The sequence below is a fragment of the Drosophila virilis genome, chromosome 2, assembly GCF_030788295.1.
Source record: "Drosophila virilis strain 15010-1051.87 chromosome 2, Dvir_AGI_RSII-ME, whole genome shotgun sequence".
Classification (NCBI taxonomy): Eukaryota; Metazoa; Arthropoda; class Insecta; order Diptera; family Drosophilidae; genus Drosophila; species Drosophila virilis.
Window position 1 is genome coordinate 17682391 of NC_091544.1, and position 27707 is coordinate 17710097.

At 40.5% G+C, this 27707-nt stretch overlaps 2 protein-coding genes across 4 annotated transcripts in view; both read right to left on the reverse strand.

Moving 5' to 3' along the window:
* Positions 1-641: 641 nt before the first annotated feature.
* On the reverse strand, positions 642-4896 carry modSP (modular serine protease). Its single transcript, XM_002053470.4, has 5 exons — positions 4682-4896; positions 3090-3399; positions 2545-3023; positions 1916-2468; positions 642-1375 (listed from the first exon to the last, which is right to left on the reverse strand). The coding sequence occupies exons 1-5, from the start codon at positions 4746-4748 to the stop codon at positions 871-873; spliced, it is 1914 nt and encodes a 637-aa protein (XP_002053506.1). The 5' UTR covers positions 4749-4896; the 3' UTR covers positions 642-870.
* Positions 4897-6233: 1337 nt separating this feature from the next.
* Positions 6234-27707, reverse strand: part of Ubx (Ultrabithorax) — a 94274-nt gene continuing 72800 nt past the window's right edge. For all 3 annotated transcript variants that reach the window (XM_015171980.3, XM_015171981.3, XM_002053469.4), the window contains one exon: positions 6234-8438. In XM_015171980.3, the coding sequence (XP_015027466.1) occupies positions 8134-8438 (305 nt within the window). In that variant the 3' untranslated portion in view covers positions 6234-8133. The remainder of the gene's footprint in view (positions 8439-27707) is intronic.

The window sequence follows — 27707 nt, forward strand, 5'->3', positions numbered from 1 at the left end:
TAGATGACGATTAAATAATAGTTCGTCTAAATTTACAGGTTAGTTCATTATTACAAAAATATATACTTTTTTCTATTTATACAACTGTTTTTCTTCCTCTGACTGACTGGTGATCAACGCACAGCCCGAATCATAAGATCTAGGATGCCGAAATTTGTACTGCAGTGTTGCGGTGCACTCTAAGACGGGGCTTTCGGAAGTGTGGGAAATTCAGTAACACCCTTTGGACGAAACTTTTAAGATTACCATCCGAACGGCCTCAAGTTAGTATGGATAGATTTAAATTGTATAAAGGCGGGAAATGGTTGAAAAGGTTCAATTTTAAATTTAGCCGCCATACCATCGCAGACTTTGATTATGCAGTTTTGTTGTCTTTTTGTTGCGTATCATTCTCAAGTAGTTAAAGCTTCACGCTCATGAAAAGGGTTTGCTTATGTAAAGTAAGGAGTAAAGTCTGCTGTTGACAAAACCGGGAGGCTCTTGAAAAACCCAAATGGTACAGCTTGAGCTATCAAATGCCAATTCAATAGCTCAGAATTTTGATTAACACCAGATATAGTTGAGTATTTTATTTTACATAAACATATTAATGATACATATTTTATGAAACAATTATATACATATTTTTGGTAGAGATATATTTGAAATAATATTATATTTCAACATGAAGATTATAAAATTTATATTAATAAATTTGTTTTTTTGCAGCTAGCGACCAGAACTTTTATAAACACTAATTTTTTTTTTTTAAATACAGAGTGTAGATTTTTCTTCGAGTAACTAACACTGAGTGTTCACTAGATATTTCAAAAACATAAAATGTTTATATTAAAACTAAATTCTCTATATATATATTCAAGTATTGCATACTTAAGATCCGAATTCAATACTCTCTCTGATAGCATCATTGATCATATCTTCAAAATATTGTATGTTTGTGAGTAATGTTAAACTTTGGGCACACTGGCCCGCATTCGGGGCACTGCTAATTACGCCATACAAGTAGTGCCGGTTCGTAACCCGCGAGAAGCTCTGCGTCTCCCGCTGCGCCGTAAAGCCGCCTCCGCTATCGCCATGGCAGGCCAGGGACTTGCCCTGCGTATACATGCAGAACTTATCGGCACCTATATCCCGCAGACTGGTACCGCAGACGGCGTTTATTTTCGATTCGGCCGGCACAAACTGCAACTCGCGCTTATCCTTAAAGTTCCAGCCCGCAAATTGCCCACGCACCTCGTTATTGACGGACTCCTTCAAGGCATAGTCAAAGAAGTGCACGCATACCGGCCGGATGACATTGCTCAGCTGGTAGGGCTCTTCCAGTACGATCAGCGCCAAATCGTTGAGGAAATTGTCCTCACGCCCTTTGTAGCGACTGTGTAAATGCATTATATCAGGTTAATTGGAATATTGAAACGTAAATAACAAATATTTTATAACATTCAGAAATACTCTATTAATACCGTAATAAATATATTCCAATTAAAATGTATTAATACCCTAACCCTAAGAATGTATTTATATCCTGAAAATTAGTAAAAAGGGCTGTAATATATGTAATATCTCAAGCATGTCGGCCATCGGCCAGTAAATCTTAAGTCACTGGTCTTGGCATCTTTTAAGATCGACCTGCTCACACAGTTAGATTGACAGGCATTCCTTCAGACGGACATGTCTAGATCATGTTTAGACTCAGTTCTTCGTCCTCTTCAAGAATATAGATCGTTTATGGAAATGCCTTCGTCTGCCTATTACATACACTTGAGGAATCAAATGCGATCAGAGCTGGATAACCAGTCGGAATTGGCAATTCTGTTTGAATTAATCTCGGCAGGCTCACTTGATTTGTTGAATAAAGGACTTTCAAAAAATCGATAAGCTTCTGTTTTTATAAAAGTAAGAACCCAACACTTACGGTGCCACTTTAATGCTCTTCACGTCCCGTTTGCGGTCCTCGCTGGTGACATCATTGTACCCCCTATAGAGCTTGGCGGCAACCACGCGAAACGTTGCCAAACTGTAGGTTTGCTCAGATACCTGGCTGAACACACAATGGGCGGCCGTGATGACCAAGTCGGGGGTGAGCAGGGTGCCGCCGCAGACGAAATTGTAGTCCCTCTCGTTGTGCAAGACGTAGAGGCCGACGTGCCAGGGCACCACCGTGTTGTTGACGGAGTAGCCAAAGGCCGAGAACTGCTTGATGGGTGTCGCAATCTCTCCGCACTCCTGATCGCAGCGCTCCCGCTCACGGCTCCAGTGGCCGCTGGGCAGGCACTTGATATCCGGCAGCGTAGTCCTCAACGTTTGGAAGCCGGTGGCGCAAACGAATTTCACCTCGGTGCCAGGTGGATGGTAACGTTGGCCGCAATTAACCTGCTGTCCGTTATAAATGCACGTCGCCCTTGTGGAATAGCCGTTGAACAGGTTCTTGGAGTGGCCGCTCGAGTCACGCATGGAGTCGCAGTACTCTGAAAGCCAAGAATATGTGCCATTAGCTATAAAGTTCAGGCTCCTGTCCAGCTACTGTTGCCCTCTGTTACTCACTCACGCATCTTGGCACAATGGGCAGACTCCACTTGCCATTGGCGCAATGGCTGCTCTCGGCGCCCTCCAGCACGTAGCCGGGATTGCAAGAGAAGTAGACGGTCGCCCTGACAATAGGTGGCGTCAGATAGGTGCCACGATGATCCTTCAGTATGGGCTGTTCATCACCAACTGGCAGTGGACAACCCATCTGATTCGTCGGCTTCACCAATGGCTGTTCTGAGGGCTTTCCGGTTGTGTTGCACAACAATGGCGCCTCGTCGGACCCATCAAAGCAGTCGTTCTTGCCATTGCAAGTCAGCTGGTTGGAAATGCAGCCACCACTGGCGCATTTGAACGCGTAGCCAGGGCACTCGATGTGTCCGCAAAACTTGACCGCCTCGTCATAGCCGCTGCCGTCTCCACAGTCATCCTGGCCATCACACAGATACTTGCTCTTGTCAATGCATATGCCAGAGGGGCACTTGAACTCGTTGCTCCTAGTAATCGAAACCAATGCTTTTAACTGGCCAATCGAACAACTAATTCAATCACTAAGCACTCACTGACAGTTGCCCTGCTGGAGCTTATCAAACTCCAGTATATCGTCATCAGTGCCACATCGCAGCACCGTCTCATCCGATCCATCTGCGCACTCATTTTTGCCATTGCAGGGCGCCGTGCCGATCACACATGCCCCGTAGCTGCACTGGAAGTAGGGCTTGCTGCAATGCTTCCGGTGCGAGACACACGTCTGACCCGTCTCGTCCGACCCATCTGGGCAGTTCTTGACGCCGTCGCACGCATCGAACTTCGATATGCAGCTGCCATTATCGCACTCGAATTTGGTGGGGCCGCAGGCCCCATAAACTGCTCCTATTTGGCAGTGAGAAAGTTGGCATTAACGTTTTATAAACAAAAATAAAAAATATAATAAAAACAAATAGTGCGCTCGAAAATGTTGATAGGCCAAAAAACCATAAAATCAGTTGCAATTAACATTTTTAGAGGTTTGCTCTGCTTATGATACCCTGCACAATGCCAACTTTAAACAGTTTTTATTTAATATCCACATGTTTAAATTAAAATATAAATATGTTAAACTAAATTATTTAAAGCAAGCTACGAAAAAATTATTTTCCTTCTTCAATTAAATGGTAGAAACACCATTCGCACACTGTCTTCTTACAACAAAGGAGATCAGCTCAACTTGCCATCAGCCGCTACGGCGAAAAGCTGCTGCGAGCCCTGCAACCTAACAACGAGGCGAATAAAAACCCGTCATTGTCTATGGCACTCTATGTAAATACTGCAAAAGACTGTGGCTATATCCTTCTTTCAGAGTATTTCGCTTGGTAGAGATCAGAAGGTGCTGATCAAGTGCATAATAAAACAGATTGAATTGAAAGAAAAAAAGACAGCTCGAAAATGAAAATATCGAATTTCCAAACAGATATTTATCTCAAAATGCATTATTAGGCCGATCCACAGGTCAGAGTTCATTTAAATTCAACATATATAGTAAGCATATATTATGCACAAGGAATTCGTCAAAATAAATATGCCGACCACTGTATATTAATTTATATATATATGTATATACATATGCTAAATATATAGATACATGTGCGTATGTAAATGGTATACACATAGAGAACAAACATATCTATATATATTTGTACGTTCACTTTTATATTTTTTTAACAATAAACATAATTTGGTTATAGCAAATTAGTTTGTCAGATCGGTCGTGTACTATTTACTTTACTCAAGTTAGTTTAGTTCTTATCTACCTGAGAGACGCGCCTCTCAGCGATAGCACAACCAAAACAAAGACAATAACAGAGAGCAAAAGTTGTAAAGCGAACTCTTAATCTCTCTCCCTCTCCCTCTCCCTCTCTCTCTCTCTCTCTGCCTCTCTTTGATTCTTTCAATGCTGGCTCAAATCAAGTTTACGGCAATGGCTCTCACGAACACAAATACTAACGCATATTCATATTATCATTGGCATGCCTGATATGCAACGACTGTGCACATACAGTGTGTGTGTGTGTGCATGTGTGTGTGTGTGTGTGTATGTATGTGTGTTGTGTGCAATTGTGTTTTCATTGGGCATTTATTTTTAGACTTTTAAACTTCTTATTACCATTCTACTTACTTGCGCCAAAGCCCAATGAAATCACGCATATGCTGAGCAAAAGTAACTTGAAATATTTCAATACCATATTCACTATTCTAGCTTTAAAAAGATCACAATTATATGCGAGCACGCATCTGTATTCATTACAGTTTTTATAAATCCGGCTTTTAATTAAGATGATTGTGCTATCAGGAAGCACTTACGATCGCGCCGATCGACAGCACAAACAGAACTGGCTTGAAAAATATTAAGACAGCGTTTGAAATGCATGAAATATTTGCGTCACGTCGAACTCTGAATACCCTTAAACAGTTATTGCGCTCAAGTCAGCTTTGATATGTACTGAGAAGCTTATATGTTCCATCTTTTAAATATGCCACCTGAAAATAAATGGCCTTAATATATTTACTCAAGTCGTTCACATGATTCACAATTTCCGCAAAAATACTGTACACTTACTCTGCAAGAGTATTAAACTTAAACTGTGAAATGCTGAAACGAGTTTTAAGAGCGCAAACTGAAAAGAAGGCAGATTTTAGAGAGTGGATTCCTGCTCTTTAAATGCTTAAGGGAATGTTGAATGATTAAAAAGTGTAAAAAAATTATTTAGTAATCTACTAAATAATCAATGAATACGTAAGAAAAATACATCTGCATAGCTAATTACATGCAAATTAATTATATAAAATAATAATTTATAAAAGATTGCTATTCTAACGGAACATTCTCTATGCTCTATGGAAACTTATTGCTCTTTAAATTAAAAATATTACACATTGATACGAATTTTCATTTATCTGCGACCCTTGGATATAGAATCCAAAACATCCAAAATATCTTAAAGTGTGCTCGCTATCGATATGGTCTTTTTGTGTGTCCAAAACTAAACGATGAATGCTAGCGATAGGCAGGTACAGGGTGATCAGAGCGCACAATCTGGCGCCCTCTGTCAGTCGACAGCCAAACTAACAGTGCGGAACATTCGTGGCAGTCAGCTTTCTGTCAGCTTGGCCAGTACTGCGCATATTCAAGCCCAGGTGGCGCTGCCAACAGGCGCCCTCCATGATTCCGCTTTAAAAAAAAATCTACTTTTGTTTTGAGTTTTTAGTTTGCTTTATTTTTATTTACCACATTCTCACTGGTTGTTTTGCCTTTTATTTATAGTTTATAGTACGTATAGTTTATATTGATAATTTACAACTTACGGCTCTAACATAGCATGGCGTTAAATTAAAAATTACATAGTATACGAGCATAAACGATTTGTCTACCCTACACAAAATGACAGTATTTTGCACGTTTGTTCATTTCTGGGGCTTCGTTTATACATGAGTGTTAAGGAATAGAAAAACATTATTAATGTCAATTGGTTTGTGAGGCTGTGAGGGGTAAGGTAAATTAAGAAAGCCACAACAATGTACAATAATCGTAATGTAGCCTTTTATTAATACACGTACGCACACATGCACATATACACATACATATGTATTACATAAGTAAGTAGTAGGTAAGTTTGTAGAATGCAATAAATTCTAACGCCGACGCGCTCCGTTTCATTTTTACGTATATCCGTTGCTACGACAATCATTCACATTGAAATCATTAAATATTGTATTTTTAGCTTCTTTTTTTTTGTTTAGGGGGAGGGCAGCTCTCTTAGCCACGTACTCCACGCTTCTTTGTTTTTTCGTTTACGTATATGTTTCATTTTGTTTGCATTTAAAATCTATAACATTTAACTTATCTCTTACGTACTTTCGTCTGTTGCGAATATTCTCTTATTGTTGTTCATTTATACTTGATTTTCATGTAAAATACATAAATATAAATATATATATATATGTATATATATATTGAGATTTATGTATATGTATATATATATATATATTTATCTGTTGAACCTTATGCGCTAGTTACGTATACATCATGTGAAGGTTGCTTGGTTAGCCCTTAAGTGAATCGAACTGAAAAGAATATCAACTCGGAGATCGCATCGAGCACAGCTCGCTGCTTGGCCGAAAGATATCGATAGCTATCGATAACGATAACGTTATCGGTATGGTTATCATCTCTATTATAGCATTCAACTTACGTACATTTAACGAAACGAGATCAAAAGCAATTTCGCATGCGCAACAAAAGCGGATCGCAAGTGCGACCCGCCGATTTCGGGAAGAACTCTAAGCTCTTATTTTATATGAAGACAAAACGAAACAACAAAAATCGTAACTAAAATAATAACACAATTAATTCATTCGTTTTTCTTTAATTTTTCGTTTGTTTTTTTTTTTTTTTGTTTTAGATTTTTTCAAAACCAATAATTTATTCGTTTTGCCGAGGCAAAGTTTTTGTTTTTCTGCATGTTGTTGTCAGATAATCTCATAAACGCTTTTCATTAAACTAAACATAATAAAAATAGGATTTAATTTAGTTTAAAAAACTTTAAAAATTACTTAAAGAAAACAGCTTCACGTTTCTGGTTGTTGTTTTTGTTGTTGTAGTTGTTGTTTATGTTGTGTGGTGTTGTTTTTGTTGCACGCTTAAAAAGCCTAAGACGAAAACTAAACAAATTAATTTAAAATTAAACAGAGTTAACTAAAATTGCATTAAGTTTAAGCACGAACTATACACGTTTTTGTATTATAATAATTCTTTTTTTTTTTGTTTTTTGTTTTTTTAGTTTTCTATTATTCTCCTTTTGTTTTTGTAATATACTTTTACTTTGCTAACAAATTCTATTTATATTTAAGTTAAATTTTCAATAGTTTTGTTTTTAAGTAATATTTGTTTTTGTTTTTTCCTTTTTTTGTTTTGTTTTTAATTGGTTTAAAAACGCGCCTTACAAAAATTCATATCAACAGAATTTAAATTTTACCTTTTAACATTTTATATGAGTATTTTTTTTTTTTTAATTTTTTATTTGTAACTTTATTCGAACAAAATAATTTAAACATAGCAGTAAGCAACAAAGGGGTTTTTTTGTGTGGGTCAGGTCGGGGCAGGGTGTGGGTTGCGGAGCGACATTGGCGGTAAACAACATTTGAACAGAATTTTTGAAAAATGAATTTTGCTCGTTTTTAAAACATAAATCTTACGCGGGCAAACAATTTTTAAATAGTTTACGAAGATCGTTTCTAGTGGAACTTTAAATGAAAATTTGTATTTTGTATTCGTATGCATAAATTTACGTATGTATGTATGTATGTATCTAGGTAAGTAGATCTGTGTTCTGTCAACTACTTTTAGAGTTTTTCATTTTCTTAGAGTCTACGAAATTTATTTGTAATTTTTGTTGCTGTTCGCTTTACGTATTTTCGGTTGGTTTTCAAACAATTTGAAATAGTTCTTTTATGGTACCATACAATATCAATATTATTAATTTATATATGCAATTATTAATTTAAGTTAAGTAAAGGGTTTATTTGTTACAATAATTTTCATTTTGTTGTTTTGTTTTTGCTGAATTGATTCTAATTCTGATCTAAATGCCCGCCCTGGACGGCGGCCGCCGCGGCCGCTGCCGCCGCTGCCTTCTGCGCCTGCGCCTGTTTCTCCTGCTCGTTGAGCTCCTTGATCGCCTGAATCTCCTTTTTCAATTTCATTCGTCGATTCTGGAACCAGATCTTGATCTGTCGCTCCGTCAAGCACAGCGCGTGCGCCATCTCGATTCTCCGTCTGCGTGTCAGATAGTGATTCGTGTGGAACTCCTTCTCCAGCTCGAGCGTCTGGTAGCGGGTGTATGTCTGTCGGCCGCGTCTCCTCAGACCATTTGTGCCTGTTTGGCGAGAAGAAATTTTGAAACATTAGTTAGGCTACAGCAACTATAGCCTTGAATGGCAATTAACACAAGATTAAGATGCCGCATAGGTATGTCTGCAAGGCGATCTGAGCTTTCACCTGCAATTGCTCCCAGTTGAAGTCTTAATCCAATGTCTTAATGCCATTTTCAGCTGGTGTCTTTAGCAGAGACTGGGTATGCAAATACATTGACATATGTAGCAAGACAGCGAGTGTGGGTTCAATTGCCTCATTTGGATCGTTTATAAACATTTCAACAAGCATATTAAATTGAAAAATCATTTTGCAAAATTTGCTACAGAAATCGTTGGTTTTTTTTTTCTTTGCGTTTTTGTCTTTGCGAAAACATTAATATAAATTTTTCAGCAACGATCAGCAACATTTTGACGTAGGCAGGCAACAAGAAAACAAAAAACAAATACTAAAAAAAATACATTTCATTTTTATTGCCATTGGCAGTTGCCTGTTGGCTCTTGTAGCTTGAAGCTGCGGCTGTATCTGTATCTTTTGGCACAGAGATCGTTACTTTAAATTGAACGTTTGCTGCTGTGCCGCCGCGGCCAAGCAACGTTCAGGCTGCTGTCAGTCGTGTTGCATGCTGCACGTTGCACGTTGCACGTACCATATGCTGACTGGCAGCCTTTCAGTGACGTTGTGCCTTGTGCCACTTAAATTGCAGTTATGCCATTGTAATGCAACTTTAATTGGCCAAGTCACAAGAGTCGACAACAACAGCATGGAATGTGACTGCACTTTAACCATTCTCTCTCTCTCTCCCTCTCTCACTCTCTCTCTATCTCTATCTCTGTAGGCTGTGCTATTCTGCCGTGTTAATCTCTGATTTTAAATATTTATGAAGTTTAATTTGCCTCAAGTGCAATAACTCAATTTTATGTGCACACACTCACACTCACACACATTCTCTCTGGAGAGATTTTATCACACACGCCCCCCTCCATTGCCCCTCCATTGCCCGACTGCACTGTGGCCAGTTGCCAATGGACAATGTTAAGTAACTTTCGCATTTTATTGGGGCGGCTCTCGCAGTTTGAGTCTGGGCCGCCGTCAGCCCTGTCCTGGCCTGGCAAAATGTTAAGTTAAATATTATGAGCATTTATTATGTTATAAATTTGGCCTAAAGGTATTAACAAATTTATGCCGGCACGAAAGTCATAAAGTGAAAACGCATTTATCTTTCACATTTACCCGTACAAGTATTCCAGCATTGGAGTCTGTATGCATGTGTGCATGTATGTATGCATGTGTGTGTTTGCATGCGCCCAGACACACGTTAAATAAATGGCGAGAAAATTTTATAGACAATAAAAACGATATGAAAATAAATTTCCACCATGCAACAAAGAAATTATCAGCTTATACGTTCAGACGAATGCATATACTATGATATGTAAATTTATACAATATAATTTTGTTATTTATTTATGAAAACATTCGCATATAACATTTATTTAATTGTAAACAGCGCGAAATTCTTACAAAATATACATATTATGGCAATTCATATATTTTATATATTGAAAAATCGGAAGGGCATTCATATTGAGGTTTTGATATCGAAAGACGTGACAATATAAGTTGATTAAATAAAAAAAAAAAACGATGCATATTCTCACAGAATATGGCAGGTCGACTGCAATAATTTATGTTTTTATTTGTTTTTATAGATTTGTTAATTTAGATTTGTGATTGTAAATATTTTGTTTTATATTTATGTTTATATTATAAATTATGTTGTGTACTTAAAACAAATTGAAAGTTGAAATTCTAAATTTGATTCAAATGTATTCAAATTATTCTAAATAATTAAGTTACAAAACGAAATATTTTTGTTTTAAAATTTAATTACAAATTATTCAAAATATTTATTTATGATTAATTTTTCAAATAATTTGCCAAATTTTTGTAGCCTTAATTGTTTACGCAATATTTATAATAGTATTTTTCCAATATTTCTGATAAGGTTATTAAATTGATTAGCCTAATAAAGGAATCGTGCTACTTATTACGAGTCGAAACAGTTTCCTGTTTCAGATTTCATTGCGCTTCTTCTTCTTAATGCCAAAGTCTTTGCAATTCCAATTTATTCGTTCGGCCCCCAAGCTCCACCCTTCCGTTTCTTAAAATGCAAATAATACAAATAAAATGGCAACCCGTAAATGCATAAATAAATTTATTTAGCACTAAACCTGTTTGCTGATTAACTTAAGTCTCAGCGCTTCACTCGGGCACTGCCGCACTCCGCCCCCTCTCTTTCACACTTACTCGCGCTGGCTCACTCGCACGCACGGAGGCTGCGCTTAGTCCTGGCGCATGTCCTGTGCCAGTGGAATACATCACGCTGAGGTTCGCAAAAGTTTCATTTTATTTAGGAGGCAACTGGCAAGAAGGCGGCTCCCGACTCGGCTTCCACTAGTACGTGAGTTGAGCTCAACAATTTTAAATGGAATTTGTCACGCGCCTGCCGCAGCCCAGTCCCCCCTTACCCTGTCCGCTATACACAGATACAGATATATATATACATATATATATGCAAAAATAAACTTTTTACGAAAGTTTGCTTCAATTTTTTTATACTTTGGCTTATTTTTTTTTGCGGGGCTCACTTTTTTTCTCCAGTGTTGGCCAAGTTTTAAATTTATTATGCGAAAAAGTGCGAAATTCATTTTGCTGCCTTGCTCTTCTTCTTCTGCCGTTGTTGCTGCTGCTGCTGCTGCCACATCTCCTGCTGCGTCGCGCCATTTTCTTTTGTAGACTTTCGGGGCATTTTTGTGTATTTCTAAGTACATAATTTAAATGCTGGTATTTGCGGCAGCTAGGGGAGGAGCGCGGAAGGGCTTTAACTAGACAATAAAACTTGCTATGGCAAGGCGCGAAATTTTTTTAGATTATTTAGACGAGTGCGAGCATTAAATAGGATGGGTAAATTGAAAGGGAGGAGGGAGGGGTGTAGGGCGGAGGTATACTGGAATCTTTTGAGCACACGCGTACATCACTCTTTGCCCCCTCCCAACCTTTGAGATACATTTTCAAGGTTCTGTCTACGCTGCTGACGGCTGATATTCGTTTTTATTTAGGCGTAGGGAGCGGGAGCTAGAGCGGACAGGGAAGGGACCTACTTGCCGTGTAGCAGCTGCACCCGGGTGCCTAGTACGTGTTGTATTTTTTAACTTAAATTCCTGCGGGATTTAAAGTTTTGACAGCTTACGTGTTTGCTTTTTGCAGCGAACTTTGAACCAAGCCCCCCTCTTCCAAAAAAAAGAGAAAAAGAAAAACAAACCCACGTCTTTGGCCAACTGCCACAAACAGTGGCTACATCACACTCACTCTCCCGCTCTGCCTCTCTCTATCTCTCTCTCTCTCTCTTTCTCTCTGTCTCTGTCTCTTACTGACTCACCCCTGGCCAGGGCGTTGCCAATAAATCTCCAGGTGACGGTGACTCCATGTTGCATGCGGCGCATCGTGTGATCTATGCTTCTATTATAACTATTTATATACACAGATACACAGCTACAGATACAGATACAGATACAGATACATGTGGAGAAACGGGCACAGATACACGCACCAGCAGTGCGCATGTGTGTGCAATACACAGTTATATACTTGTGGCTGGCAGGCAACAGAAACTACTTATATTTAATTCGATTTCGGCCCAACTTCCCAGTTCCAGTTCCAGTTCCAGTTCCAATGGCTTCCCTAAACGCTACCTCAGATACCTCCCTACCTCGCTCCCACACTCCTTCAAGCGTGCTCTAATTTATGTTTTGTTTTGTCGTCGCTGTTGCCTTTGCTGGCACATAAAATTGTCACGCACGCGCCCGCCACTGGGCCAGAAGTGAGAAGAATCCATCGCGGAACACGTCCCAAAGCACATGACCAAAGTCTGAGAGCAGTTTGATAATAAGGCAACAATTTTGTTTGTAATTCACTGGAATTACAATCGCTTAGCTGGAAAAGGGGTGACAGCGCAGACGAAGTAACTCGGGTATATACGATTGGGATCTGAGATATTTTTAAAAACTGTCGAAAACAGCCATTTAAAATATTTAGCTCTCAGATTTTTATAATTGGATCTTATGCAGACCCTAGACGCAACTTTAAAGGGTATTTGTTTTTGATTCTTGGGAAACTAGAAATAAATATATGATCTGCCAACTAAAAAGCATAATAATATATTATTATACGTTTTTCAAGAAAATTGTATGTTTGTTGCATATTTTAAGCGTTTCAATATATATGCTCTGTAAATTCAACAAACTTTTAGAATTCTTTTGATAGCGTTGATTCGTCGAATCATTTGATCCACATCAAATATAAATTAATAAACAATTTCAATAGTATTCGCATAAATCTCAAAGCTGTTTATTTCACTTCAACAGGCTCAGGCTGATATCTGCTGAGTCGCAAAAGCTGTCCGGAAGTCGCTCAACCGGAAATTGTTTGACAAAAACTCCTTTCTGCCAAAGTCTCTCTCGCACACAACAAACACACACTTGCACACGCACACATGCATGTACAATCCATACAAAATCGATTAATTGAGTGTATGATGGCTTCCCTACCAAACCTCCCTCACGCCCGGTTCCTTTGTCGCCTTTGTCTTACTCCGATGACTACGACGCACGCATTTTGTTCGCAATTTAATTAAATCTATTTTCGTGTGTGTTGCTCGTAGGCGTGTTTCCACCTTATGACGTCCGGGGGGCAGGGCAACCTTCACGCTTTTACATGCATATATATATGTGCATATATATGTATTTATACATGTATGCTGAATTTGGGCAACTTGAGAGTGTCGATAAAACAATTAAATGCGCCAGAGAGACGCACAAAAGCCGCAGAAAATCAAACCGAAGGCTGATTGCGAGACAGAAAACTAATTTTCCGCACTGCCAATCGAGGCGCACTAAATCTGTCAATTAAATTGGCCGCAGGGAGTGCGATTCCCTAGTGCGTATAGACAACACGTGGACGCGCGTGTATGTCTGGTGGGTGGGGTGGGTTGCGGCACAGCCACTGTTTCCTCAGACGTGATTATGGTCTATGCCTATGCCAATGTCTCCCTCCAGAATATTGATGTTTGTGGTGGTAAATGCGCAATTGAGTTGCAATTGCGAACACGAACGCAATCTTCGAGATACACAATGCCGGCATCTGTATCTGTGCCCGCTGCAGTCTCTCTCAGTGTGTGTGTGCGTGTGGTTTTCAAATTTTGAGCTACACGTTTTGGGTGTGCACAGCTGCACACACATACCTACACACACACACAGACACCTTCAAATTGCATCTTGCGGATATGCGCAGACAAACAGTCGGAGTTTATATTTTTCACCAACTCATATCCTTGCAACAGTAGCAGGCAATCAGATTTTAATTACACACACACACACACACAGCTGCCTGTCTAGGGGGAGTCGGAGTGCTTCTGGTGACACTTTGGTAATTGACTTTGTTTGAGTTTGGCGATTTATGCTTTAGCTGCAAAACTGCACTTGAAAGCCACCGATTGCCAAGCCCCAAATCCATGGCTAAATTTTGCGTCTTTGTCTGTTCCCATTCTCATGAGCCCACAATGATGTGCCAAGGATGATTAAGCGTGCATACATGAGCATAAAAGTGCGCTCAGCCTTCCAAAATTATCCGAAACTCAACATAATTGTGGCTCGAAAATTCACTTTGTCGATGGGGCCTGCTGTGATACGAGGTCCGCTGCTCCAATGGTTCATTTCGCTGGTGAAATTGCTGACTCGATAAAATCAGCTTAAAGAATGGGCTTACGGCTCTTTTTGAGGGCAACTGCAGCTCACGCATTTTTTTGTTTATATTTTAGTATTTTTTTAATGTTTTTGGCAATTTTAAGGTGCAAGCGCAACGTTCAATGGCCGCCTGATGAGCCGCCTTGTGCTGAGCTGTAGGCAAGGGTGGGGGAACTGCAGCTGAAACTGGTTTTTACGGCATGGCGGCAACTGGTGCTCACGCATGCGCAGGACACGGACAAGCACTTGGTCAGACGGACATTTTGCTCGTCATTAAAATAATTCATTGCCGGAGCTGCCGTTGCAACAGGTAGCCTCCTCAGCGCACGGCAACGAGTGATCAGTGAGCAGCGATCAGCAGTGCAGACAGGAGTAGGACCAGAGGCAGGGACAGGGGCAGGGTCGGCGGCAGGGAGGAGCAGACCTGCATTTAGTGTTGAGTTATGCGTCGAAGCTCTTACGGTACTGCAATTTAATAAAGTTCGTTATGAGAAAACGATGCGAAAAAGATTGAGGTGAAAAAGAGAGAGGAAGAGGGAAAAGCTAACGAGATGGATAAGCAGAAAGAAAGGGCAGTCAATATAGTATAAATGAGACTAGTTAATCTGCTAAAAGCTTAGTTCAGATTTATGAGCTTTTTAAAATAACAAACAAATTTAGTTGGATTAAAGCTTACAACAATATCCTATAATCTATAATGTCGCTTTATTAACATCAGAGCAGGGCGAAACTACTCCCGAGTCTTCGAGTCCTGTACACATGTGCAAGCCCCGATAATAATAATAATTATAATAATAATAATAATAATAATAATAATAATAATAATATAAATAATAATAATAATAATCATAATAATAATAAAAATAATAATAAAAATAACAATATTAATATATAGTAAAAATGAAAACAAATAAAATTAACAACTTTAATTTTAAACTAACGAAATAAAACTAGCTACTAAGCAACAATTTATAATTAAGATACTCGTGAATCAATTCAATATCTCGAGTTCATCTTGAAAATGGTTTTAATCAAATTCACGCATGACTGACTGCGTGAGGTCGGATGTTATAAATTTTTCCATCAAGTTGTTGGTTTCACTTTCATGTTATATGCGGAACCGAAACCAGACCCGAAATGAATTGGCCGCCATGTCACGGCAATTAAAACAACATTTGAAAAGACAATGAATACATCACAAATTTATTGTCTCTGCTTGAATATGTAGCTTTATATTGTGTTGGATTGTATAATAATTCCATCATTGGCTGACTGACGCTCCAGATGACGACTGACCCAGTCGCTTCGAAGCGTTGAAGCTGAACAAAAAGCGCTGCGGGTTTATCTTAATAGCTCAATTAATGAGAGCCGTGAACGCCCTAACAAAATACAAGAAATAGAAAACAAGAAATAAAATTGAAACACAATTTGAACACGCAACACGCCATTTCCATATTTCCATAGACAAAGATACAGATACTGATACAAGAGATATAGAAATAGATAGAGATAGATGGGCATGTGTGAGTGCGTGGAACGCCTTCTTCTGTCGTGCCTTCATTTAAATAATCAACGACTCTATTTTGGCTCGGTTCCATGGACGGACAACAGCTGGCGGGACGGGCCGAGATACATCTACGGATACAAGAAACTCTTAACAGCTCCAAAATGCGAAGCACAACCAAAAGCATTTTGAGAGAAGACCCGACTACCAAATGAAGTTATTCAGCAGCAGCCAGCAAGCGCCAAATCCAAGACCAAAGTCGATGTCGACATGATAAATAAATAAATAAGTGGCACGATGTCAAGCTGTTCCATATCGTGGGGCAGCATCAGCATCAGCAGCAGCAGCAGCAGCTGCGAAGGATGAGCCAAGCGGGCAAGCGGAAGCTGCCTGGGAAAGATGATGATGATGATGTTGACGATGATGTTGATGTTGATGTTGATGTGGGCAGTGGCCAGAGTTTTGCCAGCGATATATTTTCAATTTCAGAGTTCATTAGACAAAAACTAAAACCCAAAAATACAATAACGAAAAAAATTCTGCTCTGACGTAATCGTAAACTTTTGATGACTATCGCGGAAAATTATGGAGCTGCGAGTCGAAACTAGAAACGGAAATGTGCAACATTTCCGCAGGCTCTTCAAATGTTGTTGCCCAATAAAAATCAACGCAAGTGTCAAACATAAATTACACTGTGCTACAAAATGGCGGCTCGAGCTGATAAGCGGCAGATGCAGATTATTTATGGACTGGGCCGCCGAGCGGGCAGGCGCTCAGCGTGCACGCAGGCAATCTTTGAGATACATTCGGTATCTGTATCTTTTAATTGCATTTGAGAGCGCCCCACTGATTTGACACGCCCACTCGCTTAACTGGCTGCCGTTTTGCCGTCTCAGTTATTCGGTTTTTTTTTTTTGTTGCTGCCTTGTTTATCGTTTCAGGGAATCGCATCGAATGCGTTTTTAATTGCTTTTTCAATGGAGCTGCCAGCTGTGGCGGCCAATTGCACAGCAGCACCCTTCGATATGGCCACAATCGAGCTTATCAGATGCCTCACTTGGCCCAGAGAGATTTTTTGAGGCATTCAATTTCATACACGCCATATAATTAGCTTAAAATTCGCTAAGAGTTGCAACACCTTTACTCGTATTACACTGTTGACATGTGTGTAAGTGCCTATGTATGTGTGTGTGTGTGTGTGTTTGTGTGGCAAGTGCAACTTCATTAAGAGCGCATAAAAGTAAACAAGCTAAAAGTGTGGGAATTTCACACATAATTGGCACTTGAAGTTTTATTTTTATTTGCCATCCAAAAACTAAACGACAAACTTATGGCTTGACTGTGTGGGAGAGCCACAGAGAATTAGTGATGGGAAGGGTGAAGTTTGAGAGGGTATTCGTTTCGGGTTCAGAGCAGCTGCTCCCTGGCAAAAGCCAAACATTTCTTCTCCTTTTTTTTCAGCTTTTATTTTCATTGTTTCTGCTGTTGCTCTGTGCAAAAGTGAAAGTTTACTGCAACATTTCTTTCAGGTCTTTTCCTCTACTTTTTTCTGGCTTACGCGACTTTTTCAACTCGAGCTCTGCCTGCTGCCCTTTGCCCTTCTCTTTCTTGGCTGCTAGAACGTGTGAAACTAGCAGTTAATTTTGAAGGCTGCAGCGTTCATATTCCACTTGCTACTGGAACCGATTCCTATTCCTAGTCCGTATACCCACCCATTTTTATCCCGTCCATTTTCACAAGTTGCACTCCACATTGACTACTGTGCGAGTGTGTGCGTGTGTGTGTGTGTGTGTGTGTGTGTGAGTGCAGGCGAGTTTGTCGTTTAGAAGATTTATGCTCAAATTGCTTTTGCGCAAAATCAACAAAAAACAGCTATGGAGGGCCAAAACCCACCGTGTGGCAAAGTTGTGTAAATTTTGATATTCTCATAAAATAAATTAGCTGATGCAAAATATATGTACGCTAATATCGAATTATTATTCGATTCAAATTCTTCTTCTGATTATAATTATATATTACTTTTTAAGCTGAAATTAAAAATGGTTTCCGCTAAACTATTGTCATCATATTTAATGTCATATTTAAGCCTATACTCTGTACCTAATTATTAATATATATTTATATTTAAAATTAAATTGAATCCACAAATACCACTTTCTTACCCACTGTGCTTGCATTTGTTCCTCTGTTCGTTACAGTGGCGCAGTTGTTGCTGTCTGCGCACTTTTGTCATCGTGTTTCATGTGTTTCGCAATCAATAACATTTTCGCAAGTGAATTACTTGCTATTGTTTTTCACTGGTGCCCACCTCTCAGAAATGCTCGCAATTCACCGCTGCGACAATGGGCCAAAGGAAAGTGCCAAAGAGCGCCGTGCTGTAGCCCCGACCAAGCGTTCTTTTATAGATTTATGATGTTTTATAATGAACTTGTAAAGTAATTATGCGTTGCGAGGCGCTCACTCGTGTACAGCACCTTCAACCCACCCGGCGCCATAACTCAGTCGCAACCCTTTTCAAAAAATGGTTGTCGTCTTTTTCGCGCGCGTGAGTATGTGAGATTTTTGGCCTGACACGAAGCATGGCAACCGCCCACCACCCACCACCCACCGTTGCGTCTTGGGCCGCCGTTTACGCTTGTAATTACACGCTTCATTGTTGGCCTCTGCGCACACGGGCCAAACGGCGTCCTGGCAGCATCCTTGAGCCAACTTGGAGGGAGCGGGGCTAGCTCCATTTTCATGTTGTTTCGTCGCCTCACTTTGGTGTCGTATTTCTCGTTTCTAATTGGGTTTCGTTGTGCGCCAAGCACGCTAATGTCAACCTTGTTGTCTTGCCCAGCCCCAGTCCCTGTACTAGTCCCAGTCCCAGGGCCAGGCCAGAGCCAGAGCCAGAGCCAGACCTAGTGCCAGTCTCGAGATTCACTTAGCTCATGCACATGCAAAACAAAGCGTACTCCGAAAAGGCAACCCCCTAGCCTCTGCCCCTCTGCGCCTCAAGACAGTGCCATTAAAAGTAGGCGGTGGGGCGTGGTGTGGGTGTTCGTATGCTGCTTGAGCATAAAGGAAACGGAAACGTTAAGCTTCGTCGCTTCTTAGGCTGGTTCTGTCGCCAGTCTACGTCTTCGTCTCTGTTCCAGTGTGTACACATGTGTGTATGTGTATGTGTGTGTGTGTGTGGCAAGAAGCTGGCAGTGTTGCCTGCTGAATTATGTTGCATGCTTTTAGGTGATTTAGCTCACGTTCGTATGCAGAAACGTCTGCAACGTTTTGGTTTATGTTTTGTTTAACTAATATTTTATAAAATCTTACTCGAAATTATGAACTGTCTGCCCCTCTCCCTCTTCCACTCTCTTTCTCTCTATCAGTCTGCTTGTCTAGCTGGCTAGCTGGCCACAAGGCAAAGTTTCTTTATTTTGCTGCTTGCCAATTTCACACTCTGCCAAACGCTGCTGGGGCAGCCATAAGTTACGGCCAATAGCTGTCCCGGAAAGGGGTCAGCCAGGGGAAGACAAGAGTCTGGCAACTGCAAAAACAAAAGCTGGCAAACAACGGGCCAACCCCTCTGCCCACTATTGGCAAAGCATAACAAATATGGATCAGTGAGATCCAAGAGACTATAACTACTAAGGCTTGCACATTTGTGAGCAAGTAAACATATACTACAAGCTAATAATTATTCAAAGCATAATGCATTTTCCAATATACCAATTTAAGCTTTTGACATGTATGAAATCTAGTTATAGTTGGAAAGGTGGGGGACATTTTTTCAGACATTTAAAAAAAAGGCACTCGGTTTCCTTCTTTATTAGGCGAATATTCCCAACGGCGTCTGCTTTAGAGATTTTCCCCTGCATTTTCAATCAATTTTTGAAAAACATGAAATAAGTAAATAAAAATATTGTTTCTTAATATTTTCCTAAATTTACGAGAGACAAAAAACTTAATCCAAATATATGAGACGCTCGGAAGGAAAATAATGTTCGCATATGAATTTATAAATATTTCAAATTATTGACAAACATTAAGGTGAATTTACTACCGGAATTTTTCTGTAAACTTTTTCTTTCCTTCTTTCCCTGAGTCTTTTTTTAATACTCCTTAAGAGTTTTCAATCTTTCTATATAGCTTCACTCTTCTTGCTTTTGAGCCACTTCCCGACCCCCTTGTTCCGTATTAATAACATTTAAAGTTTTTAAAATTATTGTTTAATGCCTGCCACGCTTATTAAGTCAGGCGAATGGCGGCTGTCATTCATAAATCAAAGACGGAGAGACGGAGACGGAGTCTGAGCCGGCTCGAGAGGTGCGACAGTTTTCAGTGCACGGAGTTCAGTTTTAAGACTCTTCACATATTAAAAAATCCCTACAGCGTTTTGCATAAAAAATAAAATACACTTACACACACACATGTGTCTCTTTGGCTATGTGTGTGTGACATCATATCGTATATTGTCGCATGAATTTACGTGACCATATGTTGTCGTTGGAGCGCATAAATTCCAAGGGGCCACAGACTGGGCGACGGCTTCAGTGTTAACTCTCAAGTGGAGCTCGGAACTGTTTCTCCGCCCCCGGGCACGTCCCACACCATCCTGTGGCAACCCTTGCAAGTGTTGATATTTCGCCGAGTTTTTGCATATGCAAAAAATTTATTGAATTTAATTTGAAATCGCACAACAGCCGGCGACAGCTGGCACTACGATGCTCGGTTAGTTATGTGTCCACTAGTATATCATTCTCGAGTGGCGCATTAGATCCAGCTATTGATTCTATACATAATCCTGCATCGGGCATATGAATATTTAAAGTCGCATTTGGCCGCGTCGCCTAATGAAGCCGCGCGAAATTCGTTTTTAATTGCGACTGAAAATCCCGAAGATGGCGGCCAGAAAAATTTGCTTTTAATTGCTGGCAAAGGCGGGCAGATGCCCAGCACACCGGACCGGGATCGGGACCGGGACCAGGCGGGGACTGAGACTGGGACCGGCTGTGGCACAGACCCTGGGCACTTGTGTTTTTTAGTCTTTTGGCCGCCCCCAAACTCGATTTTGCAGCTAATGGATGACTGTTGGCCTGGGCTCGGTCTGTGGCTGTGGGGCTTGCAAGTGGGAGTTAGAGTCCGAGTCAGAGTCGGAGTCGACAGCGGCAGCGGCAGCGGCAGCGGCATCGGCACAGCAGCCAATTAAAGGCATGACATAAATCCAGATGTGACTTGTATTGGGTGTTTCCGCCTGCGGCCCACATTCTCTCTCTCTCTCTTTGCTGCACAAAAAGACAGCGCCAAAAAATGTTCAAGATTGTTGCGAACAAAACAAAAAGCCGAGGAAAACTTTGCAACAACAAAAAAGGTGGCACAACCAACCCAAGTGCCTCAGACATCCCAGCCAACCAGCCAGCCAACCAACCAGCCAACGGACCGGCACTCGCTCGCTTTTCATGCTCACGCCCGTCGTTTCATTTTACAATGTTTTTTTTTCTTCAGGTTTTATTTTTTATTTTATTTTTTGTTGTATTATTGCATTGTACGAGTATTTTTCTACTTGAGTTGGCAGCACCGCCTGCCCAGCCCAAGGTTTCGATTGTTTTTGTTGTTGTTGTCGTTGCTGCTTTTTCAACATGCACTTCACTTGCTGGCAAAAAGAAACCGCAGCTTATGTTAGTTGTATCTGCCTTTTGCCTCCTACCCGAGTTTCCGAGTTGGTACCGTTGGGCACCCAAAACAGTACGACTTTGCCTTGGATGCTCTCGCTTCCCCTCTGGGGGAATACTGAACAGGCGTCCCTTATGCGCCGCTACATTAAAATTCTTCCCAGCCAAGACCGAAACCGAAACCGAGTACGAGAACAAGAACGAGACAGAGGCCAACTCTGAGTCCGATTCCGAGTCCAAGTTAACTAATTTATGTCGGACGACTTGGAATTAATGAATAAATGGCGGGGGCGCTTAGACGAATGGCCAGGCCATGCTTGGAAATATGTAAATTACTTGGCTAAAAAAAAAAACACAAAACAAAACAAAAACTTGAGGAAAAATAACAGCAACAACAACAACAACAAATTGTTTACACAAACATGCAAGAAATGCCACACGCAATCTTCAGAGGGCAATGAAAACTTTCCTATGCTTCGCATACCATTTATAAAGTGCAAATTACTAAGGGTTCGAGTCTGAGCAGCTGAGAATGCCTTCAAGTATATGAACACTCGTTAAGAATTGGAAACTTTAGCCGCCTTAAATGTTGAGTGTATCAAGAGATTATGTGGATAAACATAATAATGACAGTTTTTAATAATTGGAAAAAGCCTCAGGAGAAATATGCTCGTAATTGCACTTCTCGGAAAGTCCTAAGGTATGTATGTACGTATATATATATGTATGTGTATCTTATAAGAAACGAAAACCAAGATCTTTCATTTTTTCATAGTAACTTTTTTTTTATATTGCCTTTCCTTGCGACTCTTATGAATTCAAATTTTATAAATTATATAAGCCATCGAAACTTAATAAGAAATAAATATTAAATTAACTGCAAAGAAACTATATATAACAACAGAATAGTAAATATTTAAGAATGAAAACTCGATTCAAAACATGAGCTTAGATTCGTATTCGTTTTTCCAAAGTTTAAATGACGAAGCTCGAACCATCCAAAAATAATGTTGCTACCACTATTAAAATGGTGCCATCTTCTGCTGGCAGCAGCTACAGCAACAACATCACCAACAACAACAACAATAATTACAGAGGCAGCAGATGAAACCAATAAAATTAATAATCATAATTAATATGATTTCTTCTTATCGAGGCGCGCAATTAAATTTGCCAGACATAAATCGAGACAGTATGTCCGTAGCGGTTCCCCTGGCTATGCGCCATATTAAAAATGCCCGCATTTGTCGCCAGTCCCCCATCCTATACAAAGAAAGTTCGGCAATTAAATTGGCCCAACACATGACGACAATGGGGTAAACTGCAAGCGGGCAAGATGCGACTGGTTGGGGGAGCGGGCGGAGTGGGGTAAGCGTCAGAACTCAGTAGAAGATAAGTGGCTCACAAGACGCAGCCTGGGCATTATCTCTGGGCAAACAGACATGACAGCGTGCAACAAATAATAAATCGCATAAAATATAATTATGAAATTTGTAGCTTGTTTGCTTGGGGGGCGGGCCATGTGGCCAAGGGCTGGCCTAGGCCAGGAGAGGGGGGTGGGTGGGGGGAGGGACGCCCTCTCGAATGCAGCGCACAGAGTTAATACGCGCCTGTAATTAACTTGTGATTTATTGGTTCAAGTTTTTAGCGCTACGGCGACGCTTCATTGGGCAGCATTTTCTTTTCTATACACTTTCTATTCCATTCCGTTGCCTTCCATTCTTTTCTTTTATTTTCTTTCATGCTTTCCACTTGTCGTGCTCTCCTGGTTCATTTTGTAAACTTTCTCCGGGCGCTGCTTTATTCGCAACAAAATGTCTTAAAAGTAAAGCTAATTTATAAGTAGTCGCACCCCGCCGCCCACTGGCCAACACCCGCCGGGGCGGCCGCCCACCTTTAATATTAAATGTTACACCAGGGACACATTTCGATGAAATATTTCGTAAAAAGTGTCTACGAGCGAAAAATGCGAGCCGGGCCGCTCCTATTCTCAGCCAGCTTCACCTTTGGCCAACTTCTTGGTTTTTTGGACCTTGAGTTGCGTTTCGCCGGGCGCAAAACTTTCTCCTTGCGGCATTCATGAGCTCCATGGCCGGCTCCATGGCTTCGGTTCCACGCCTTCGCCGGCAGCTCACGCACGTGGCAGCTGGGTGCGGCGGCCCTGGAAAAGGGGGGTGGAGTGCGGCAGAAGATGCTGCTGGCATTGCCTTCCATTGTTGTTGCTTTTGTCTTAGCGCCCGCCCGCTCGTTGTTTTATCAAGACGTGCCAGAAGAGTGACAGAGAGGGGTGAGGGCGGGTGGTAAGTGGGTGGGTTTTTTCGGCCTGGCACAGCACAAGAATTATTACCGACCAAATAAGCGATATTTCTCGAGGGATGAATGTGCTTTGGTGCGTGTTTTATTTTATTTCTTTGAGCTACTACCCGCCAGCTAACGGTACATGCTTTCCCTTTGCCTAGGGGTGGATCGGGGTGTGTGTGTGCGTTTGTGTGTGTACTAACTGTATCTTGGTACGCATGGCTGCCAAGGCAAAGGAGGCGCCTCGACAGCGCCAGTGCAGGGAAAATGTCGAATGCGAAATTAAGAAAACATGGCAGTAAAATTGGGCAATAAATCATTGGGGGGCCTCAAAGTGTTGCCTTCTATATACACACTGCGGTGGCATACGGCAGCACACAGTTGGAATTTGTTGCGCTACAAATTATATAGATTTTGCGACATTGTGCTTGAGTTCGCTGCTGGGCTTGAGGTGGAAGACCCAGCTGTATAGCAGCATGTTTATGTTACATTTCTACTGATTCAATTAAATTCTAATAAGCTACAGGTTATAATGCCTTCTAATCACTAATTTGGAGAGATTTCTTATTACCTTACACAAAGAATTTAAATAAGTTTAGAGAGCACGTTTAGCCTTATATATTACAGTCTTGGCTTGCATACCAAATTTCCTCTAATACTTCTTGATATTCAAAAATTAACAAATGTGTTCTTTCATTAAATAAACATACACTTTTCTCAAAAGGCTCCCCTAGTTTCAAGATCAACCTAGTTCTTCCTATAGGTATAATTATCTATTGCAAAATATTTAAAACAAAATGAAATATATTCAAAATGAAATGTTAACCTACTGAATTGAATCAGTGTTTCATCCAACAACCTTTGCTCATCGCTTATCCCTTAAGTGCTCCCATTAATTATGAAACCGAATCACCTGCAGCTCATTTGTAATCACATTTGCGTGAAATACAGATAGCTTATCATAGGATACCCTTGTATTCCAAGTGGGTAACATGTGCTCATTACGATCCTTTACGAGCAACTGTTGCACCTATATTTCGTAGCTAGGCCCGCCTTCTTTGTTCTCCGCTGCTTTGGCAGTCGATAGCGATTCCCATAATCCCCACATCGCTGGACACATGTCCGTTACATGTGTGTGATTAAAATGGCGATATGAATGCATAATAATAACAGAGTTATGAGTGTTAGGCCCGAAAAGAAAAAATACCCCGCCACGTCCAGAGCAGGCAAGCACAGACCAAACCATGACTGGCTACCACCCCACTGACGCATAAAACTGCAGTGAACTAAGCAGCGGGCGCACAGTGCAGTGCCCGCTGCCACCTCCTGCACATCCACTCCTCCCTGGGCATGGCCATCAACGCCGGGTGAGTAAGTGAGCTGAACTTTGATGCCGCCACATTCTATTCGCATTTGCGATCCAACTACGAGTACCTATGCCCATATATCTGCACCGGCCGGACTGAGACTGGGACTGGCTCGCACCAGCGCCAACAGGCTGCCTGCTATATCTGTTTTTTTTTTTTTTGTGAGGCCGAAGCCGAAAAGCCGTAAAGCCAATGGCGGGACGAGGGGCTGGCGCACTGGCAAAGACTGCCGCCGTTGCCTCTGGAAGATTTATGCAGTTCATATTCACATTTTCCAAACGCCGCATACCAGGCGCAGCATTCGAACGCAGTCGAGGAGCGACTCACATGGACACGGACATTGTAAACGTGCCTAAATGTGTGTGAATATGTGTGCGAGAGAAAGACAGAAAACAAGAGAGCGACTGAGCGAGAGTGAGAGAGAGAGAGCGGAGAAGGAGGCAGGGAGTAGAAGGCCAGTCGTAGTTGTTGAAGCTTTTTGGGCGCAAACGCTGAACATTGCAGTTTAATGCTGTTGTTGTTGTTGTTGCTAGCACCAAAAACGCCGCCACCTCACAGTGGGGTACTGCTCCCTTTATTCAGGTGATTGAGTATAAATAAGCAGCCAATTGTAAATCAAATTATAAATTCCAATTATAAGAACTTGATTAAACATATAGACTAATATAAGAAAAACGCATACATAAGTATATATACATGAATATATATACTTAAATATAATTTCGATTTCAACAACTATAAAAAACTACTTATGTTAAAAGAACAAAATTATTGGATGATGATTCATAAAGGAACTAGTTTCTATCATAAGACAAAATTCTCCCAACAAAAATATTTTAAAAATACATATATATTTTATATATATATATATATTTTTAAATATATTTGTCTATATGCGTGCCACTGTGCACTGTGTCTGTTGGTCTGGCCTAGCGCAGTTGTTGTCCGCTTGCTGCGCCCTGACCAAGTGCTGGGGGTAGAGCCTGGCTGTGGCATTGGAGCTGGTGATGCTGGGCGGCTGCTGGATGACTGCAGGCTCGTGCAAGCGTTTGGAACACACTGCATATTAAGTTATTGTATATTAGGTGTTAAATCAGATAAATTTTCGCATAATACCGCATACAGCACTCGGATTTTCAAAGATTAACGTGGCGCACACAGTTGTTGGTCAGTTGTTGTTGTTTTCTCTCTCACCCTCTCTCTCTCTCTGTGTATGTATGTGTGCGTGTGTGCTTGTGTGTGTTGAGCTGTGCATGGTCTGTGGCTGCAGCATTTTGGAGCTGTTTTAATCATTTGAATGCTGCACATTGTTTTCATGCCCTACCCCCTTGCAGTGCACATTGGAGGCTCTAAATACTGTTGCAGTTTATTTGCAGCCATGTGTATGTGTGTGTGTGTGTGTGTGTGTTGTGAGTGTGCCGGAACTGATAAACATTATTGGACTTGGTATTCGAATTCGATCCGATCATTCCCCACAAGCAAGCGAAATTGGATTGTTAACAGATTATTAATATTTAAATAAATTTATGCAAATTTATAATTGCAAAGTGATTGCAAAAAAGAAAAACAACAACAAAAAAGTAAAAATAATATATAAAAAATAAACAGAAGCCAAAACAAAAATTGAAGTGCATGAAATTTGTCTGCGGACGCTTCATTAAGGCAAAAAAGTAATTGTTGTTGTTGATTTAAAATAAATTTCACTGTTATTAAACAAAAGCTATTGTGTTTTATGAAAATCGCATAAATAAAATGGCAAAAAGGCGACGCAGCGCTCGCTCCAAAATTTATTATGACAAGTTGCTCTGGCACTTTTATCTCTCGGCACACAAATTTTACAGTCAGCCAACAAAAACAAAAACAAACACATACATATATATGTATATATATATATATGTACGTATAAATATATGTATGTATGTATATATGATATTTATGCTGGTGTTTGTGTATTATACAATATATATGCAATAAAATAGCCACAAAACAAACTCTGCCCCCAAAAAGCTGCTCTGCTTGGGCAGCAAAAACTAACTACCAACCCATACAAATACAAACGCACACACACACACAGACACACAGGAACAACAAATGCTGTCTGCTAGCGAAATGAAATGACAAATAAGTTGGCAATATAATTTGCAGGCAATGAATAGAATTGAGCAGGATCCGGAAGAGAGCCTTTCGTTATAAGACAATTAGTTAAGTTAGTTAGTTGAATTTGCGACTAGTGTATGTACAAAAGGAGTCCATAAGAGATGTTCAGTAATTGAATTATTATACAACAATTGTGCTATGGATACTTAAGTTAACATACTTAAAATGCCTAATCTACATTTTATTTATTTAATAGTCATATTGCTCTGCTGCATTATTATATTTATTTTTTTATTTGAAATCAAGTGCAATATCTTAATTATAATCCATACGTCTAAAGCTCGAATATATATATTAAGTATATACAAGTCTACTTCTAAACTGAAGTATTTTGCGCTTCAATTGCTGCAGTTCGGCAAAAAGGGGTTTTGGGGCGCTCGCATCCTGCACAGCGGGCAGGCGAAGATGCGATGCAGACATAGCTGCGGCGAAGGAAGTTGCAGCAGAGACTGAGCCAAAAACAGAACCCAGCAATATACCAGCTATAACTCATAG

Excerpts from the sequence above, each read along its gene's own strand:
- modSP (XM_002053470.4), bottom strand. The coding sequence starts at position 4,748 with ATGGTATTGAAATATTTCAAGTTACTTTTGCTCAGCATATGCGTGATT. Across the intron at positions 3,024-3,089 it reads CTCCAGCAGGGCAACTGTCA|GAGCAACGAGTTCAAGTGCC; the intron begins GTGAGTGCTTAG and ends TTCGATTACTAG. Across the intron at positions 2,469-2,544 it reads CATTGTGCCAAGATGCGTGA|AGTACTGCGACTCCATGCGT; the intron begins GTGAGTAACAGA and ends CTTGGCTTTCAG.